General features: G+C 37.9%; 1 protein-coding gene across 6 annotated transcripts in view; it reads left to right on the top strand.

Moving 5' to 3' along the window:
• GHR (growth hormone receptor) overlaps positions 1 to 21,574 on the top strand; it is a 244,667-nt gene that overhangs the window by 79,986 nt on the left and 143,107 nt on the right. The window contains exon 1 of one of the 6 annotated variants that reach the window (XM_069492800.1): positions 16,024 to 16,341. The exons of 4 other annotated variants lie outside the window; for them this stretch is intronic. Coding sequence is in view for 1 of the 2 variants with exons in the window: in XM_069492799.1 (XP_069348900.1) it covers positions 17,841 to 17,931 (91 nt within the window). In the remaining variant the exon portion in view is untranslated. Of the gene's footprint in view, positions 1 to 16,023; positions 16,342 to 17,607; positions 17,932 to 21,574 lie in introns of those variants that run through there. One more of the 6 variants, XM_069492799.1, reaches the window with a different exon arrangement.

Genomic DNA, 21,574 nt, shown 5'->3' on the forward strand with positions numbered 1-21,574 from the left:
TGCAAACGAAAAGTTCTTGAAGAAAATTTAAAAGTACTACTCCAAGCTGGACGTGGTGGTTCACGCCTGCAATCCTAGCACTCTGGGAGGCTGAGGCAGGCAGATCGTTTGAGCTCAGGAGTTCGAGATCAGCCTGAGCAGGAGCGAGACCCCTGTCTCTACTAAAAAAAAAAAAAAAAATAGAAAGAAATTAGCTGGACAACTAAAAGTATGTAGAAAAAAATTAGCCAGGCGTGCCTGTAGTCCCAGCTATTCAGGAGGCTGAGGCAGGAAGATTGCTTGAGCCCAGGAGTTTGAGGTTGCTGTGAAGTAGGCTGACACCATGACACTCTAGCCCAGGCAACAGAGCGTGACTCTGTTTCAAAAAAAAAAAAAAACTACTACTCCAGTGAAAACATGAATAAGAAAGCAAAACAGCCTTATTACTTATATGGAGAAAGTTTGAGTGGTCTGAATAGAAGATCAAATCAGCCACAAAATTCCCTTAAGCAAAAGCCTAATCCAGAGCAAGGCCCTAACTCTCTTCCATTCTATGAATGTTGAGAGAGGTGAGGAAGTTGCAGAAGAAAAGTTTGAAGCTAGCAGAGGTTGGTTCACGAGGTTCAAAGAGAGAAGCCAGCTCCAGAACATAAAAGTACAAGGTAAAGTAGCGACTGATGATGTAGAAGCTACAGCAAGTTATCCAGAAGATCTAGCTAAGATAATTGGTAAAGGTGGCTACTCTAAACAACAGATACTCAGTGTAAGCAAAACAGCCTTATATTGATAGAAGATGTCATCTAGGTAGAGAGGAGAAGTCAATGCCTGACTTTAAAGCTTCAAAAGACAGGCTGATTTCTTATTAGGGGATAATGCAGCTGGTGACTTTAAGTTAAAGCCAATGTTCATTTACCATTCTGAAAATCCTAGGGCTGGCCCTTAAGAATTACATTAAATGCACTGTTTACCTGTGCTATAGAAATGGAACAACAAAGCCTAGATGACAGTACATCTGTTTACAGTATGGTTTACTAAATATTTTAAGCTTACTCTTTACCTACTGGTCAGGAGAAAAAAAGATTCCCTTCACAATATTACTACTCATTTACAATGCAACTGGTCACCAAAGAGCTGTGATGTAGGTATATAAGGGAGATTAATGTTTTCATGTGTGCTAACAAAACATCCATTCTGTAGCACATGAATCCAGGAGTAATTTTGATGTTCAAGTCATATTGCTTAAGAAACATTTTATAAAGCTATAATGGCCGTGGATTCCTTTGATTCCTTTGATGGATCTGGAAAAAGTAAATTGAAAACCTTATGGAAAGGATTCACCATTCTAGATGCCATTAAGAATGCCTGTGATTCGTGGGTGGTGGAGTGTCAAAATATCAACATTGACAGGATTTTGGAAGCAGTTGATTCCAACCCTCATGGGTGACTTTGAGAGGTTCAAGACTTCCGTGGAAAAAGTAACTGCAGATGTGGTAGAAATAGCAAGAGAACTACAATTAGAAGTAGAGCCTGAAGATGTGACTGAATTGTGCAATCTGACGATAAAATTGGAATCAATAAGGAATTGCTTCTTTCGGATGAGCAAAAAAAGTGATGTCTTGAGATGAAATCCACTCCCAGTGAAGTTGCTATGAACATTGTTGGAATGACAGTACAGGATTTAGAATATTACATAAACTTAGTTCATAAAGTAGCAGAAAGAGTAAAATGCTATCAGAAAACATCACATGCTATAGAGACGTCATTCATGAAAGGAAGAGTTAGTTGATGTGGCAAACTTCATTGTTGTCTTATTTTAAGAAATGGCCTCAGCCAACCCATCCTTTAGCAACCACCATGCTGATCAGTCAGCAGCCATCAACATTGAGGCAAGACTCTCCACCAATAAGAAGATGATTTACTGAAGGTTTAGATGATGATTAGTATTTCCTTAGCAACAAAATATTTTTAAATTAAGGTATGTACATTGTGTGGGTTTTTTGTCCCCTATCATGGATAGAGCTTAACTCTTCATCTCTGCTTGGTTGAGGCTTCATTGGTTTTCATATCTAAAATAGAAATATTCTGCTTGTCTAAGGCAGGTTCATGTAGTACCTTTACTCCTGTCATTCTTTCCAACTGTGAAATACAGGATCTATGATTTTTAGTATTCCATTATCACCTTTGAGAGACTCTTCATTCTTTCCTGACTTTATTATATTGGCCCGATCTTCTTCACTTGAAATAAGTTAAATGTAGAATTAGCACTAAAAAGAAATAGAGTGAATTTTTCCAGAATGGGAATAGGAGCTGAAAGGGAGTGGTTTAGAAATGAATCACTTTTCTTTTTTTCGCTTTTGCAAAATTTTTTTTCCAGCTTTATTGAGCTATAATTGGCAAATAAAAGTTGTATATATTCAAGGTGTACAACATGATGATTTGATATATGTAGACATTATAATGACCATCACAATCAAATTAACACATCCTTCACCAGATAGTTATTGTGTGTGTGTGTGTGTGTGTGTGTGTGTGTTGTAAGGAATTTGAATCATTTTTGAACACTGGCTAAAAGACGATTAAATTAATATTCTGAGGAAAAAGGAAAATTGTTGTGTGGCTATTTTGTTTCAGAAGCATTAACTGGCAAAATCCAAGCCTCATGAGGAAAACCCAGTCAAATATTCATGATTGAACGAGATCCCTTATCTCTGAAATTGTTGTCATTCAAAAAAAATGTCAACCCTCTCTTACAGAATAATTCATGTTACCAGTTAATTAAAGTAGCAGTTTGAGCCATGGTTGTATCTCAGAATGGCAATTATGGTGTTCTTACATAATCTGTCTAGTTTGCCTTTTTGTTCTGAAGTAGGGATCATGTTAGAACCCAAAGAATAGAAAGCCTTTATCCTTTTGGGGGAAAAAGCTACAGGAATTTGTATAATAAATTTTCTCGATACTGATGCAACTCATTTGAGGCTGTGGAAATTACTATTAGTGCTGAGTTTCTTATTAACATTCAAGGTATGCCAGTTTTGCACAAGTTTGTCTTATTCCGAGATAGATTATTGGCACAAACTAAGGCACCTATTCTCTTGGTTTTTCTTCTCTTTCAATGAGAATATCTGCTAAATAAAGTGTTTCTAGATAAGCAGTTGAAGCTGCTCTGCTGGACTCTTTGCAAAATGTTTGTGGAGGATATTACTATGTGACATGCAGAATAAATATACAAGGAAAATGTTCCTGCATACATTGAAATATAAATGGATGCCTATTTTAGAATAATATATTATCTCTTAAAAGCAAAATAATTTGTAAAGTCACTGATTCTGTTTCTAAGGATTTCTCAGCAGGGGTCTCTGAATTAATTCTCAGTGATTACCACATGTTATGGTTACCACATAGCAGAAAAAGAAAATTACTTATGGATTTTCTCATGATATTTTCTGCAACCATTTGAGACAGTGAGTGTGGCCTTCCTGGCACGTTGTACTTAGGAACTCAGTTGACCGCAGATGTGTGCAGTTCACCCTCAATTTCTATGTCCTTTACAGGGATTCTGCCTTGTGCTGCCTTTTGTGGTTATTTTATTGTTATTTTGATGTTTCTCAACCAGCTGAATCACATTGTATAAATAGTATATGAAATATGTTGTGTTTCTTGTTTTAACGGATATTTGCTAGCAGTTTTCACAATGGGCCATTTGAGTAAAATGAACTAAACTTTTCTTTTTTTTTTTCTTTCACGACACACAAGTATATTTATTACCCTCCACCCCATTGTAAAGCTGCTGTAGAACCATGTTTATAATGTATTTTGAACTGTGAGGTGCAGAGGTTTTGTCATCAGTTTAAGGCAAGCACAGCACATGCTCCCTCACTTTCGCTCTAAGATCTACCACAGTCACAGCTTTTAGGCTGTGGTGGAAGCACAGCTAATCAAATCTTGGTTGGACCTTACTATTACTTTTATTATAATCTCGCTACCTTGGTTATTACCTCACTTCTCTTGCTTTTATTTATTTATTTTTCGGAATATTACAGGGGTACAAACACTTTGGTTACCTATTAATGTATTGCCTGTGCCCCACCCAAGTCAGAGCTACAGCATGCCAATCCCCCAGACAGTGCGCACTGCACCCATTAGGTGTCAATATACCCATCCCCTCCTCCCACCTCCCACCTTCCCGACACCCGATGAATGTTACTACCATATGTGCACATACGTGTTGATCGATCACTACCAATTTAATAGTGAGTACATGTGGTGCTTGTTTTTCCATTCTTGTGATACTTCACTTAGGAAAATGGGCTCCAGTTGATCCAGGATAACACAAGAGATATTAGTTCACCACTGTTTTTTTGTGGCTGAATAGTACTCCATGGTATACATATGCCACATTTTATTAATCTACTCAAGTATTGATGGGCACTTGCATTGTTTCCACATCTTTACAATTGTGAATTGTGCTGCTATAAATATTTAAATGCAGATGTCTTTTTTATAGAATCTCTTTTTTTCCTTTGGGTAGATGCCCCGTAATGGGATTGCTGGATCAAATGGTATCTCCATTTTACTTTCCATAGAGGTTGTACTAGTTTGCAGTCCCACCGGCAGTGTATGAGTGTTCTTATCTCTCCGCATTCATGCCAGCATTTGTTGTTTTGGGACTTTTTGATAAAAGCCATTCTCACTGGAGTTAAGTGATATCTCATCGTGGTTTTGATTTGCATTTCCCTGATGATTAGCGATGTTGAGCATTTTTTTTATATGTTTGTTGGCTATTAGTCTGTCTTCTTTTGAAAAGATTCTGTTCATGCTCTTTAACTATTTTTTAATGGGGTTGTTTGACTTTTTCTTGCTGATTTTCCTGAGTTCTATATAGATTCTGGTTATCAGCCCTTTATTGGATGTGTAGCATGCGATATTTTCTCCCATTCTGTAGGTTGTCTGTTTGCTGTCGTGACAGTTTCCTTGGCTGTGCAGAAGCTTTTTAATTTGATCAGGTCCCATTTATTTATTTTTGTTGTTGCTGTGATTGCCTTTGGGGTCTTCCTCATAAATTCTTTACCGAGGCCAATCTCTGTAAGAGTTTTTCCAACATTTTCTTCTAGAATTCTTATAGTTTCATGCCTTAGGCTTAAATCTGTTATCCACCGTGAGTTGATTTTTGTGAGAGGTGAGAGGTGTGGATCCTGTTTCAGTCTTCTACATGTGGCTATCTAATTTTCTCACCACCATTTATTGAATAAGAATTCTTTTCCCCAGTGTATGATTTTGTCTGCTTTGTCAAAGATCAGATGGCTATATGAGGATGATTTTATATCTGGGTTCTCTGTTCTGTTCCATTGGTCTATGTCCTGTTCTTGTGCCAGTTTCATGCTGTTTTGGTTTACTATAGCCTTAGAGTATAACTTGAAGTCTGATAAATTGATGCCTCCCAATTTGTTCTTTTTGGTTAAGGTTGCTTTTGCTGTACAGGGTCTTCTCTGGTTCCATATGAAGCATAGAATTATTTTTTCTAGATCTGCAAAAAATAATATTGGTATTTTAATAGAGATTGCATTGAATTTGTAGATCACTTTGGGTAGAACTAAACTTTTCATAGCTATTTGTTGTGATTTGTGGTGACTAAACATGACTCCTTAGCCAAGCTTACCAAGGTCTTGGTCTATTTGTGACTGCCAGGGGGAGAGAGATTGTGAACTATTTGTTAATCTTTCATCCCTAAATCAGAATTTTTCACTGGAGTACTTGAGCACTTGAACTACTATGCTTCTTGTAGGCTAGTGAGAAAAACAGCTTTTTTTTTGCCCATTAATCAGACTCTGCTGACACCAGACCTCTGGGAAGCCTTATGACAAGATCCAGCCTGTGGAATATCACATATGATTTGCTTTTCTTCTTGGAAGGGACATTCTGTGGCTTTTCTCTGGAATCTATGAAGAAAATGTTCCTCAGCCTAGAAACTGGGATTGAGAAAGCTCCTTTTCCTGGTCATACAGTGATAAATCTTGTGAGGGTCAACTGTTGACCCATGAGGGTGGGCTGGGTGGATACAGGGTTGGTTGAGAGTCATGGATTCAGTGACTGGAACTCTCCTGAGTAACTGTTCTAGCCCAGCCCTCTTAGGATTGTCACAGGGATATATGTCCTATATATGGAAAGTCATCAGAACCTCTCTTTATCTTTCTGTGTAATTTTTTATGTACTTGCTATTTTTGACTCTGGGCCAGGGTATAGATTTAGAGCTCTTTTACTTACTTTGTTTTATATTGTTATTTTTTTAATGTACAAAGGGTGCTGCAATAAATATCTATGCACCTATACCCAAATGAATATATTGAATGTAAATAAACATTTTTCCTATATGTACTTCTTAGCTGTTCTTTGTGAAGAAACAAATTATACAGATAAATTTGAAGGCTCCTGTTTTACCTTCCCCAGTCTCACTCTGCCACCCAGAGTGTTGGTATTTGTGCAGTCCTGTTTTATACTTTTTAAATTTTTACTACATATATGAGACATGCTTATTTCATGCATAAAACATAAATTATTTCTAGATTTTAAAATGTACATAGTTTTTACTGTAAGTATGGAATGTATTCTGGAAATTGCTACTTTTATTACCAAATATTTTGGTTTCAGAATTTATACTTGTTGTTATACATCCCTAGTTCGGTTTTTAAAAAATTGCTGTATACTACTCCATTTTATAAAAATACCACAGTTTATTCGTCTGTTCCCATATGACTGGAATTTGAATTGATTCAATTTTTAATCATAATAAATGATGCTGAAATAAATATCTTTATACACTTCCCTTAGGACATGTGATAGAGTTCTTCTGGCATATATATCAGCGTTCGTGCTGTGTCTCAGGATGTGTGCAATTCCATGTCTGTTAGATATTGCCAAATTGCTCTCCAAAGCACCTATGCCAATTTCCACTCCTACCAGCAATGTATGAGAACCTTGTTTCCCAGGTCATTGCCAACACTTGATTATTATCAGATTTAAATATTTGCCAATTGATGGATGGTGAATCACTATCTCATTGTGTTAATTTTTGTTACCCTAATGATCTATAAAATTGGGCATAATTTTTATAGGGCCATTTGAATTTCCTCCTATCTGAATTATCTATTTCTACTCTGTCTATTCTTCTATAGTGTGTTCTCCTCTTTATTAATTTATAGAAATATGTGTATGATCCTAAAATATATATCCTAATGTGTATATTTATATTTCTCATGTATGTATAACTAATTCTTTGTTGAAAAATTTGTCTCCCCATCTGCTGATTCCATTTTAATTTTCTACATGACATCTTTTAATACAAATAGTTTTAAATGTTTTAATTTTTTTATTTTAAATTATGGCTACATAATGGTTGTACCTCCTTATGGGGTACATGTGATATTTTCATATAAGCACACAGTGTGTAATGATCAAATCAGGGTCATTGGGATACCATCACCTCAACCAGCTATCTTTTTTTGTGTTAGAAATATTCCAATCCCACTCTTTTCGTTATTTTAGAATATACAATAAATTAGCTAAAGTCACCCTATTGTGCTACCAAACACTAGATCTTATTTCTTTTATCTAACTGTATTTTTGTACCCATTAACCATCCATTCTTTATCCTCCCTCTCCTTTACCATTCCCAGCCTCTGGTAACCATCATTCTACTCCCTGTCTCCATGAGATCAATTGTTTTAATGTTTAGCTCCCACATATGAGTGAGAACATGAGAGATTTGTCTTTCTGTGCTCTAAATTATTTTAATATACACCTGAACATTTTATCTCGAATTTATAGAGCTCTAATTAATCTGGAGTTTATTTATATGTAGGGTGCAAAACATGGATCTAACTTTTTTTCTTTATATGATAAACTAGTTGTCTCAACACCATTTACTAAGTATCACAGTCTTTGTCTAATGCCTCCTCTGTTGTATACTAAGATCCCATATATGCTTTGGTCTTTGCTAGAATTTTTTATTTTTCTTCTGTTGATCTCAACTTTCCTATCCCTACAAGGTACCTACCATATTGTGCAAGCACTGTACCTTTATACTAAGCATTTTTATCTTGTACTGCATAATAGTGAGAATGCTTCAAAAGTTTCACTTTAAGTATGCTGTTAGATACTGTATAGGTATTGGTTGACATATTTTTGTCAGATTAAGAAAATTGCCCTGTATTTCTAGTTTATTAAGAGAGTTTATCGTAAGTAACTACAAAATTATAAATAATGGTTTTTTTTGCATGTTAGGATAACCATTTGATTGTCTCCTTTATATTAATGCCATAGATTATATTGATAGGTCTTTCTGATATCAATCTATCCTTATATTCTTAGTCTAAATCTTACTTGAATGGGATGTGTTACTATATTTTATTTCTCTCTTTTTTTAGAATGTCCTAAAGCATATTTTGGTAGATTTGCTTTTTATAGGTGTTGGTCTAAAGTAATTACTTTTTAGAAATGTTTCTTTGAGAAGCTAAAAATGCAAAGGTTTTTATTTCATCTTATATCAAATATTGTATTTATCTAGGAGTAAGGATTCTTCATTTTCTACCTGTTGAGAATGAAAACATTCACAGAACACAAGCCTAAATCATTTCTGTTCCTGTTTCTAAATTATGGGAGGCCTATCACCTTTCTAAGAGATATGATCAGCCTCAACTTCTCTCCCTCCCCCTTCCTAGGCTCTATGGTGGGGTATGTCCTCCCCAGTCCTCCCTATTATGGATGCCCCCACCAGCTGTTTTTTAAAGCAGCAGAAGGCTGCCTGTGTTTGCCCCAGGTTCTTATGCATGCCCCAGTCATGCTACTCACTCTCACATCAACCAACATCAGTGTTCCCACTTTACAGGCATTATCTATTCTTCTCTCAAACAAAGCAGAAAATCTAGCACATCTTAATTATCCTTTGAGACAGTCTGTACTATTTTCCTTGTTTTTATGACCTAGAACTTATTTTCATCTTTTTCTAATCAATAGGAAATGTGGTCCAGGTTGTTTTTTATGAGCAACGTTTAGTTGCATTAGCCATCATGTTTCACTTTTTTTAAATCACTATTTATTTACTTATCTAATAAATACTTATTGCATGCCTTCTCTTGGCCTTCTATTGGTTGTTGATGCTTGGAAATACAGCAGGGAACATAATAGACAAAGTCTCTGGACTCATAGTTGACAATCTAGTAAGAAGAGAGAGACAAAAAACATGTAAACAAGTAAATATATAATATATCAAATAAAGATAATTGCTTCAGAGAAAAAAATGAAGTAGTGTAAGGATTGTTATTTATCTAGGTCATCAGCAAAAAGCTCACAAATAAGGTGACATTTGAATTCATACTCGAAAGAAATCTGAGGGAAAAGTATCCTATGCAGAGGGGACAGCATGTACTGTTTAGGGTCTTCAAGGAACATCAAAGAGGCCAATGTTGGAGCAGAATGAGCAAGAAGACTGCAGTGGTAAATGGAGGCAGAGATGGTGGGGAGGGGAAATCAGATAAGACTTTCAGAGCACTGTAAGTACTTTGTCATTTACTATAAGTGAGATGGGATGCCATGCCAGAGTCCAGAACAAATAAGTGGCATGTTCTTGTTTTGGTGAGATCAATTTGGGACTTAGAAATAAGCAGATATGTTAATTCAGAAACTATTATAATTATCCAGATAAGAAATGTTGATGGCTTGGATGAGGGAAATAAAGATGGAGATGATAAGAAGTGATCACATTCTGGATATAATTTGAAGGTGTGTCTAAGAGGATTAGTTGATAGAGTATTAGTTACCAGATATGAGTGAAAGAATAGAGGAAAGGCCTGAGAGTCTGAAAAGGTGAAGATGATGTTTACTGAAATGGCCAACACTGTAGAATGAACAGGTTAGGAGGGTAAAATCAAAAGTTTATTTACAGATCTATACGTTTGAGATGCCTATCAAACATGCAAAGGAATTATTAAATAGTCAATTGGATATATGAGCCCGTAGTTCAAGGAAGAGGTCTGGATTGAAGTTGCAATTTGGACAACAGCATCATATATTTGGTATTGATGTCATGATTCTGAATGCGATCACCCAGGGAATAAGTATAGAAGATAAGAGAGGAGAATAATTCCTGGGGATATTTCAATGATAAGTGTTTGGGAAAATGAAGAGGACACAGTGAAGTAGACCAAGATGAAGTACCCAGTGAAGTGAGACAATCCATGGACAATGATGTCCAAGATAGAAAATTAAGATAGTGTGTCAGGCCGGGCGCGGTGGCTCACGCCTGTAATCCTAGCACTCTGGGAGGCCAAGGTGGGCGGATCGTTTGAGCTCAGGAGTTCGAGACCAGCCTGAGCAAGAGCGAGACCCCATCTCTACTAAAAATAGAAAGACATTATATGGACAGCTAAAAATATATATAGAAAAAATTAGCCAGGCATGGTGGTGCATGCCGGTAGTCCCAACTACTCGGGAGGCTGAGACAGGAGGATCGCTTGAGCCCAGGAGTTTGAGGTTGCTGTGAGCTAGGCTGACGCCACGGAACTCACTCTAGCCTGGGCAACAAAGTGAGACTCTGTCTCAAAAAAAAAAAAAAAAAAAAAAAAGATAGTGTGTCAAAGACGGGGAAGTGCTCCACTGTGGCAAATGTTATTGATAGGTCAAATAAAGTGATTAAGAATTCTCCAACAGATTTAGCAATGTGGAGGTCATTGGTTACCAAGGCAAAAGCTACTCCATTGGAATTAAAGCATGGTTTGGATGGGTTTAAGAAATTGGGCAAAGGGGAATTGGTGATAAGGGTATAAGACAATCTCTTCAAGAAGTTTTGACTTAGAGGGGAGCAGAAAAGTGGGTGAGTAACTTCAGGGGCAATAACTGAAATAGGAAATAGGTGAGGTTTTTTTTTTTCTTTTTCTAAAAGAGAAATTTTAGCACATATTTAAGATGATTCTTGTCTTCTTGCAAAAACAACTTCTTTAAGTATAATTTGAATGAAAGAATTTAGGTAGTGAACTGTCTTAGTTTCCGTGTATATGCAAGTGCTTGCTTGCATGCACACACACACATGCAGAGTCTTTAGCAATAATTTAGTTGGGTATCAAATTCTGAACTGATGGTTATTTCTTGAATACTTTAAAGGTTTCATTTGTCTTCTGGCATCTGTTTTTGCTAAAGAAAAATCTTCTACCAGTTCATTTGACTTTACTAGTAGGTAATCTGCCTCTTATTTAAAGTAATTTTTAAGATTTTTCTGTATCCTGATATCATATGATAGATCTTTTCATTATATTGCTCAGTGATTATTGTGGACTTTTAATCTGAAAATTCAACCTATTCTTTAATTTTGTAAAATTATCAGTAATCTTTTCCAAAACTAATTCTTTGCAGTTGAATTGAGTAGTCTCCTTTGGAACTCTCATCCTATGTATACTGGAGCTTCTCAATCTGCTATCCATGACTTATAACTACTTTCACATTTTTCAGTATTAGTGTCTTAATTTTAAAAAAAAAATAAGTAAATAAACCTGCCATTGCAGTGTTTGGCACAGAGGAAGAAGATCAAAGTATAAACTTGTAGTGCCACGTTGGCCCGCAATTCTGGCATTGGATATTTTTTAAAGTTACTCTTAAGGTTAATATACCTTATCTGGCAGTTGGTCTCAAAATCAAGTGAAGGATAAAAGCTTAAAGGTATTGTGATGTCAGCCTGGCAATATCAAGCTGATTAAAATGCTCTTTCCCATTTTCTCTTCCTGCTGAACCCTCATCCCTAGAGAATAATGAGGAAGCTTTCCTTTAAAAGGTATGTATAAAATAGAAGAAAGAAAAAAGACAGGAACTCTAAGAAGGGAATCTAGCCAAAGTAGAAGGACACATATAAGTAATTCACAGTAAATGTTTCAAAGAAAATTCAGCCTCACTGATTCTCAAATATAAATTAAAACAATGGCAGATTATTTTTATTAATTAAATTGGCAATGATAAGAGAAAAAGAAAAATTTCACTAACAATTTTAACAGTGAAATTGAAGTTCTCTGCTTGTCTGAGTCTAAATTAGGACAATTTGAAAGCAATTGGGTGATATCTATGAAAAAAATCTCATAAATGTTCCACCGTTTCATGCAGCAACATTGCTTCTGAGAATCAGCCATTAAGCAATAAATGGAAATACAGGCCAAATTCTCTCCCCGCTAAGAAATGTTTATGGTAACATTATTTATAGTAATGAAAAACTAGAGACAGTCTGTATCAATGAACTACAAACTTTTTTGACTGCCACCCATATTGAGAAAATATTGGGTCTGCATAATAGCCCAATAGACACACACACATCAAAAAGTTTCACATAAAGAAACCATCCAATCTATTCCGATTCATTTAAACAAGCCAATAAAACAAAGCGGGCTTTGATCCACTAAATTGATCCCACAACCTAAGCATAGATTGTGACTTATAGTTTGAAAAGCACTGACCTGAGTAGCCAGTAACAGGCATATGATAGCATATTAATTAATACAAACGTTAAATTTTATGCTTTTGATTTTGTTTTTATTTTGAGACGGTCAGAGGAATATGATGCTCCTCAAGCCAGCAAGGAAAAGAATGTTTCCAGCTAACTCCATACAACAGGGATTGACTGTAACAATCCCAGATCTCTGCTGTGGTGCCCAGCCATTCTCATGTATCTCTCAATTCTTTGTTGATTCATATGAAATCAGCCTGGCTCAACTAATATTATCTGGTTAGCAATTCTTTGTTGATTCAAATGAAATCAACCTGGCTCAGCTAATATTAACTGATTAGATTGAAAATGAAGTCCTGACACCAAAGGCTGATCAATAGGTAATGGTTGAAATCAGATGTCAGGTGATCCAGACAGATTCTATCTGCTTGGAGAAATTGCAAGGGAGAGGAAAGCAAGATCAAGGACATCACAAAAGAATCTATGAAGGACCAATAAGGCATTGAGAGAGAGATACTTGAGAAAAGCTACATTTCCTAGAAAAAGTAGCAATATAATTAGCAGGTACTTAAGAGACTCTAATGTTAAATGGGGAAAAATAAAAAACAATAAAAGAGACAACTTTTTATATGGAGTCTGTTTTCAATTTTCTTTAGAAATTTTGTTAGAAAGAGACAGAAAAGGAATCCAGGATTTATTTTATACTATATTAGGACCTACCAAATTTCTACATAAGCAAATATTATCTGTTTATAATCAAAAGAAAATAGTCAAAATTGACTCTGTGGAAATGATTTCTCACAAACAATCATCATCTACCCTTACTCTTGATTTAGCGCATCTTCTTGATATAAATATGAAGTGTCTGTGAATAAAATTTTGTTTGAAGCAGAAAGCCTTATGTTTGTCCTACACACATCATCTTAGAGTATATTGTTCAGCCTAAAATTGGTTTGTGGAGGGTACAGTTACAAAACCCTGGAAAGATATAGTTCATGCTCCTTTTCCCAAGGTCCTTCACTTTCCTACTCTCTTAGTATAACCATTATTTTTTTATTTAAAAAAGCTGCTGATAAGTTGATGTTTTGGAATTTGGTTTCAAGTAAGGTAGGGCAGATTATCACCTATTTTTGTTAGACCAAAATAATATTTCTATCTGATAAGGATATGCCTTTATATATTTCTTGATAATTCCCAAATAAAACTATTCACAATTTCGAACAGTTCCAAATCCTTCTGGTTTCAGCACACTAGTAGGATTCATAGCTCTCTTAGATAAGGAAGCCATATCTCGTAAAGCTCATGAACAAGCCATATCAAAATGTCATGTGTTTAGGTACATTTTTTTCTTTATAGGTATCAAGGGTAAAATCTCAGCTTATGTTTTTACACAAGTCTTGTGTGATTACTCTTTCCCATAACTCTTTCAACTGGGTGTGAAAAATTAGGAAGAAAAAAATTCTCTTTCAAGGATAAACCAGAAAGATTTAGGCTGGCTAGTCACAAAACCGCTGGCTACTTGGTCCTTAACCTGTGTATAAACCCTCATTGTTAGGGATCCAACTTCATCGTGAGTCCCAGAAATGTTTCACAGGTCTAGGTAGCCCTCATCCATGTGTTGGTGACCCAGTCCATTGACATCCAAGCCAGCAGGAATGAAGAAGGGGAGGTGGAGGGAATGCTCATTTCCTTGAAGGATGTGGATGCCACTTCCACTCAGGTCCTGCTCACCACAATGCAGTCATGTGACCACAGTTATCTGCAAGGTTGGCTGGGAAATGTTGTCTTTCTATTACTAACTGAAAGTGGAGAGAGTGAATATTGGAGGCAACTAATAAATATTAGTTAGGTTGGGGTTAGGGTTAGGGTTAACTAGTAGATTGTGATATCAGTAAACTAGTAAATATTAGTTAGCCCACATCATTGATTGTGGCATTAATCCTATGAACAAGGAAAGACATTTAAATGTTTTATTCAGAAGGATATCATGTTGGTAGTTGCGTTTCACAGCACGTGTGTGTGTGTGTGTGTGTGAGAGAGAGAGAGAGAGAAAAAGAGAGAGAATGGATTGGAGAGAGCCTGTCTGGGTGTTGGGAAGCCATTCCTCAAGTCCAACTGAGAAATGCTGGCTGAGACTTGGGTGATAGCAGTAGAAAGGATAGGGGATGATGAAGTGGACTCAAATGATACTGAAGATATAACATTGCCAGATGAAATAGAGGCAAGGAGGTAAAGAAAACGTCTAGTTAACTCCTAGATTTCTGATTGATGCTACAAACTCTAGAGATGAGGTATTTGTAGAACCCTGAGTTTAGTTTTGGAAATGTGCTTTAGAGGCATCTGTCAGGTAAGTGGTTTCTACACATTCAAAATATGATTTCAAAACAAATTAACCACCAATTTACAATCAGTGAAATTCTCCAATCCAGTCATTGTTAATTAAACCATTTAAATGAATTTTTCCCTCTGAGGGGTTTTTAACTTAAAGGGGTTTGGAAGTATTACATGTCACAGAATGGTTTATTGCATGTAAACACAGGAAAGCTAGCTAGGCAGAAGAATATTGAAACCAGCAAAAGGCCCAGCTAATTCTGGCAGCAGTCATAAATCATGAACAATCTTCTTGTGTTGATAGTGTGGAAAGGAATATTGGTCACACACAGGAATATGAGTCACAGCATCTTGCATGTATGGCAACTCAGACCACACTCAGTGTTGGGTATCATCATGATTGTTCTAACCATGTGAGCAGCTACAAGAACTATGACACAGCTCCTGAGCTAGAAAGCAGTCCTTTTGTTGTTGTTGTTGCTCATGTATGTACTTCACTAAATGTTTTGTATTTTGTACCTTTTGGTTGTGATCTTTTTTCCTAAGAGATACCTACTTCCCTCTATTAGAAGGTAATTAAAAAGCAATGAAAACTGCATTTTCTAAGTGCTGTGTCCTTCTGCCCAATTGACCAAAATATCCTTAGTTGGTTAGGACTTTGGTGGGTTGGGATGAGGGGACTAAGTAATTAATATGCAAGACATACTAAGGGTTTTCTAGTCAACTACTTTATACTACTGATTCTATGGTCAAATGTTTATGATAAAATTAAGGATGCCAGGACTTCCAGTGGGCACACTGTTCTGGAATTCATTCATTCATTTGTTCCTTCATTTAAAAGATATTTCATGTGCTGCACTCTGGGCACTTGGGATACATAAATATCCAGAGAACACAACAGATAATCGCTTCCGTTTTTGCTCTTGCCCCCCTTAGAGAAGGGGTAGGATTAGAGTCAGATACTCTATCACTCTCTTCAACCGCTCCAGACCTTAGCCTTTGTGCTCAGCCCTCTTCTCAGCTGATCTGGCTACCTTCATTGCAATAGGCCTCATGAGGCTCCAGCCCAGGCCTGGCCCTCACTTCCACAGGTAGAGCCCAGAGACGTCCTGGGCAAAGGTCGGGGGATTTGCATGTGAGGCAATGGTCTGGTGTGATTTAATTTATTCTTCTGGTACCAGATCTGTATGTGTGTGTGAGAGAAAGAGACAGAGAGATAAAGAGAAAGAAAGAGGGGTGGGGAGAGAGAGACAGAGAGAGAGAGAGAATGATTGATTTTTTGGGAAGCGGGGGAGATTTTGCAAAGGTTTATATATCAAAGCAGCAAGATCAAGAAGTTAGAGACTAAGACATGTCAAGCAGTAACCAAGAAGCTTCTTTGGGATTCTACTTTCGACCCCACTTTTTCTGCCAGATTTTAACCCAATCAGTATAATATGATCTTCTTGCATACATGACTAAATGAAAAAAGAAATTAAAAAGGTTCTTGTTATAAAGCCTGAAGGAAACAATACGAAAATTCAGCCTCTATTTCAGGAATACCTACCGGACTATAGGTTAGTATTCCATTATGGCTTTTTTTTTGTCTACTTGCTTTTACATTTTTTAGATGTAAATTTCCCACATGGCTTAGGCAAGATGTTTTTCTTTCTCCTCCTACCCCATTCTTCCCACTTCTGGTGTAATTTTTCTTTGCTCGCTCTTTCCTCTCCTTCTCGGCCTTCTTCCTTTCTATTCTAAGCAAAACTTCTTTTTCTTGTGCTGGACTTTTTAAAATACTCTTGTTAAGCAAAGAAAGCCTTTGATTGCCTTCCTCCTTGTCTGATCACCATTGAGGTATAATTTGGGTTTCCAAAGTTTGTTCTCTGAGGGAAGGGCCAGTCTTCTGAGCATTTGAGGAGCAGGTACGTTTTGAGAAAGTCGACGGAGATTATAATTTGCACTCAGGAAACACTTAAAGGTTTTAATTCTGTTGCATGTCTTATGTTTCAACAGTTAGTTTACATTTGGAAAAGTATTGTAAAGAAGAAGTGCCACCACAATTGCATGTTTGTTTTGCATCTTCTTCAGTCTGCAGGATGGTGAGCACTTTGAAGGAAAAGAAAATAAGGCTTTTGTCTTTTTATGCTTCTAGCCATACCTCTTTGCTGATTAACTTACTGATGTGGGTTTCTTACTTCATGCCTAATTAAAACCCATCCCATCATGCCTGACGTGATGGGAAACACCACTTATTCTATCTCACTATAAAACACTCAGGTGAAATTTCAACAGAAAGACATTCTCCCACCTCATCTAAACACCTGTTTTAAAACAGTGTCCAGGGATCCCTGTTCATTTCTTCAACAATTCATTTAAAACTGGAACTGCTAGGTAGTAGGGAGTACAAAGATGACCCCCCAGGAGAGAGAGGAAAAAAAATCATTGATTCCTTCTAGTACTGTTAATATAATAGAGGGTTGTCACGGCTATTATAGAAGCCGAGAGGAGAGGCATCTAACTTCACCTATGGCAAGTTGGGGGGTGTTGCTAAGATGCTTCTAAGTTGAAGTGTCCTCAAGGGAATGAGTAGCAAAAATAAACGAAATAGGAAGAGCACCAAAGGCAGAGGGCCCAGAGATGTGAAGAGCCTGGAATCCTCTGAGAAGATATCTCTGTGGACAAAGGAAAGGGGAGGTTTGGGGAAATGGTGGAAAATGGGAACGGAAAGGTAGAAAAAGGCTGAATCAGATCACACAGGGCTGATGTCCCTTTCTAAGAGTTTATCATTTGCTCTGGGCGGGGGGTTGTTGAAACAGAGACTGGAGATCTGCAGTTTTAAAAAAGCACTGTGGTGTCAGTGTGGAGAACAGAGTTTTGCAAGGTTCTTAACCAGGATTATTTTGGGGAAGGCCCATTCGGTTCAGATGTGAGGGCTGGTTGTGAGTAAACTCCTTTCCTGAATTACTCTAGGGCTCTTGTCCTGCATCAAAGAAGGTGGCAAGGGGAACTCAGCTCCTGTTTGGTGGGGTGGGTGAGCGGCCAGCCAGTGGGGGCAGGTCAGAAGAGCCGGGCCATGGTAACTCTGTGCCCGCACTTGTCATTTCTTTGTACTGACTGCCTAATGATAAATGATGTTACGTGTGACAGTACATACGAGCTTGGGGGTAAGTGCATATTTTTTTGCTCCTTGAAACGCTTCTTTAAAGTAGTCAGTAACAGGTTGAAGACAACATGGGGTACTGAAAAGGCCCGTTGGACTGGGGATGGGAGGCCTGGCGCTGCTCTCAGCTTGGCTGTCACCAGCTGCAGCAGCTTAGACGCATCCTTCTCCTGTCCGGGCTTCCCCTCATCTGTAAGCTAAGACCTTTAGACTAAAGTGTATTTAGGGAACCATCCAGCTCCCGGCTTCCGTAATTGTGACTCTGCCTCCCCATAGGTCCCCCAGGGCCCTGTCATCACTAACCTTGGGCTTCTCACCATTCTTATTAATGGAAATACTAGTGAAGCCATTTATCTCCAAACCAGTTGTATCTTAAGGAATCTAACCTAGTGAGCATGGGAAATGATTTTCAAAGAAAAAAATCGTGATTGATGTTCTGTCCTGATAGAAAAGGAAAACAGCCACTTCACACATCTTCTAAATTCCTCTGCTTCTTCCTTTTTTTCCTCTTGACCTTTTTTGCCTGTGTCTCCTGCAAAAGTAGAGAGGAGTTTGGATGGAGAGTTCAAGGGGACTTCGAGTCAGGCACCGATGGGGAGGCTGAACTGTGGGAAGCCAAGTCCTGCCGTTGAGGTGGAGCCAAGGCAGAATTTCGATGTATAACTTTGACCTTCCATACCTTTCTGGGATTCTCTTGTACTAGCAGGTTATGTTCTGGCTGCCCAAAGTTCAGCCCTAGGCCCAACCTCTGACCCCATCTTTTCTCTTTTACTGGAACACAATTATCTTAAAGATCCAGAAACTACAACTAGATGATATTGTTGAGGTGGGGAGAGCGGTTTAGTGGTTCTGGCCTACATTATACCACTGACACCTTCCCCCGCCACCAGCACACATACATGCAACACACATCTGTTCACTCATCACATACAGCAAGGCACTCTGGGAGTAAGGACAGAGTGGGGATGATAAGTTGATGGAATGGGTCTGTACCTTGTCCTGAGGAAATTTCTAGTCAGCAACACAGGCACTAAGAACTCATCTGTTCCACACACAGAGGTTCGTCACCTTGTGACTTACATGTTGTGGCATGTTTTATAGTAAAGGTTAAAAAGAAATCTGTGTAGACACAGAGGAGTGAACAATTAAGTCTCTGGGCAGTATAGAAGGCTTCATGGAGGTGGTGATGTTTGAAAGTGATTTCAAAGGGTAGGTAGATTTTTGATTTGTCTGGTAGCAGCCTTGAAAGCAGAGGAAGATAGACCACGAAGGAGTCAGGAGGCTGTTGGAAGTCTGGAGAGGAGGTGAGGCAGTGGGGCTGGGATGGGAGGAGAAGGTGCTGCATTCCAGAGAGAATGCTGAGGTAGAATTGCCTCCTTATGGTGATAAGTTAAATGTGAGAAGAGATGGTGTAACCAGGTATCTAGCTCAGGTAAGCGGGTGAACCCCGATCTCATTAAGCAAGATAGGAAATGAACATGCTTATTCATTAGGTTGGGATTAAAGGCGGGTAGGAAACGCTGACTTCGATTTGGATGGGAGTTATTTTAGATGCCTATCAGCATCCAGTTGTATTATTTCCCTGTGTCTGAGGCACCTACCCTTTGATTCTTTGGCATTTAGATGATGCTACATGTAAGCTTCCCCCTGGAGATTTTCTATAGGTTTCCTTCCTCATGTGAGTAAAGTTTTAACTGGTAACATGATCACGAGTGGTTGAAATAAAATTTTATTCAAATCAGTTTTCAGTGAGGGGAAGATGAATGTTTTCTTACTGTTTACAAGATGTGAAAACTGATTTCACTTAAGCAGATTGTAACAAAAAAGTGTTTGCCTGTTCCTTTGACTTCCTGGTGAGCAGACAGTCTCTGTGAATCAATAGTGGTTTAGGGTTTGGCTCAGCCTGCTGGTTTTAATCCTCCTCTGCCAGCTGACTGATTTAGGAGAAACATGCCAGGTCATTAAATTACAATTTCCTAAGTTATGCTGTGGTGGTCCCATAGGAGAGTAAACATAAGCCTCCTGGGAATTGAACTTTTAATTCAGGAGGACTGAAAACAAACTTTCCAGTGTAAGATTTGTGAGGACGTGTTACAAAGAATGGCCTTACCCTTCCATACCACCTTTCCCTCCATAAATACATGTGCCTTGTCCTCATCTTTCCCCTACCATAGTCTGTTTTAGATTTTGACCTTGGTTTTGATTTACTTTCCCATTGACATACTGCCTGCTTTTTAATTTCCTCGTTTGACCTTAGATTCAGATGAAAATCAAGGCTAGAAAACTGATGGAGACAGGATCTTCCAGCCTTTCTCACTTTCCCTGGGACCATCTCATGTTGATTTACATGTTCAAAAAATAAATTGCATCAGTTGACCCAGAGGTGATCAGACTCTAGGGGCCTGATTTATACTAGCCAAACTCAAGAGATGGGCCAATACACCAGCATGCCAATACATTTGTTTATTCTCCATTGCACTGTCAAGCAATTTCATTTCAGCTGTATTAGTTTTCCAGAAAGACAGTGAACCCAGAAAACAAGAATCAGATCATTTGACAACTGGAGATTTGGAATAGATGGGACTGAATGATCTTAAGGGAGCTCATCATCAACCCATGAGAGATTATTGCACCTGTCTCCGTATTGGGATATTCTTGTTAGCTGGTCAAAGCACCCTTGGCCCCAGGTAGTTGCAAGAGACAAAGACATAAATTATTTACTATCTAATTATTTTTAACATTCATCTGCATTAATTGATGGAACTAGATTATCTCTCAAGTCTCCCCTGGATCCAAATTGCTATGCACTGCTGAAAAGCTCCTCCTTATATGGACATGTTTCAGTGGTAATTGGGTTATTATCATCCTGATTAGGAAGTCAACCTTGGGCTCAATAATGGACTTTTAGAGACTGTATTAATTTTCTATTGCTTCCATAACACATTATCACAAATTCAGTGGCTTAAAACAACACCCATTTATTATCTCACAGTTCTGTATGTGAGAAGTCTGGGCAAACTGTGATTCAGCTGGGTTCTCTGCTTAGAGTTCACAAGGCTGAAATCAGTGTTGTTAGGACTACATTACCTTCTGGAGCCGCTGGGGATGAATTTGCTTCCAAGCTCATTCCAGTTGTTTCCATGAATTCAGTCCCTTGCCGTGGTTGGATTGTGTTCCCCGTTTGCTTGCTGGCTGTCAGCTCGGAGCCAGTTTTTGCTCTTAGAGGGTGTCTGCATTGTATCTCATACTTGCTCTATGGTCCCCTCCAGCAAGGGTGGATCAAGTTCCTCTCAAGTTTCTAAACTCTCTGACTTTCCTTTCTCATGGACTGACTTCCTCTTCTTAGCTTACAGGCTCTATCTGAATGACTACCTGAGCTCACCCGGATAATCCAAGATAATCTTCCTATTTTAAAGTCAGTTGATTAGTCACCTTGATTACATCTGCAAAGTCCCTTCACAGCAGTCCCTAGGTTAGTGTTTGATTCAATTACCAGGGAGATGGTAATCTTGGGGAAACCTCTTTAGCATCTTGCCTACCCAATTTAATCAGTGACACTTTGAAATAATGTCATTACTTATGTGATCATGTCTGTGGCTGACTAAATTTCATCTATACACACTTATTCTTTTAATTTTGCCATTTAA

Source organism: Eulemur rufifrons, chromosome 17, assembly GCF_041146395.1.
Source record: "Eulemur rufifrons isolate Redbay chromosome 17, OSU_ERuf_1, whole genome shotgun sequence".
NCBI classification, from domain to species: domain Eukaryota; kingdom Metazoa; phylum Chordata; class Mammalia; order Primates; family Lemuridae; genus Eulemur; species Eulemur rufifrons.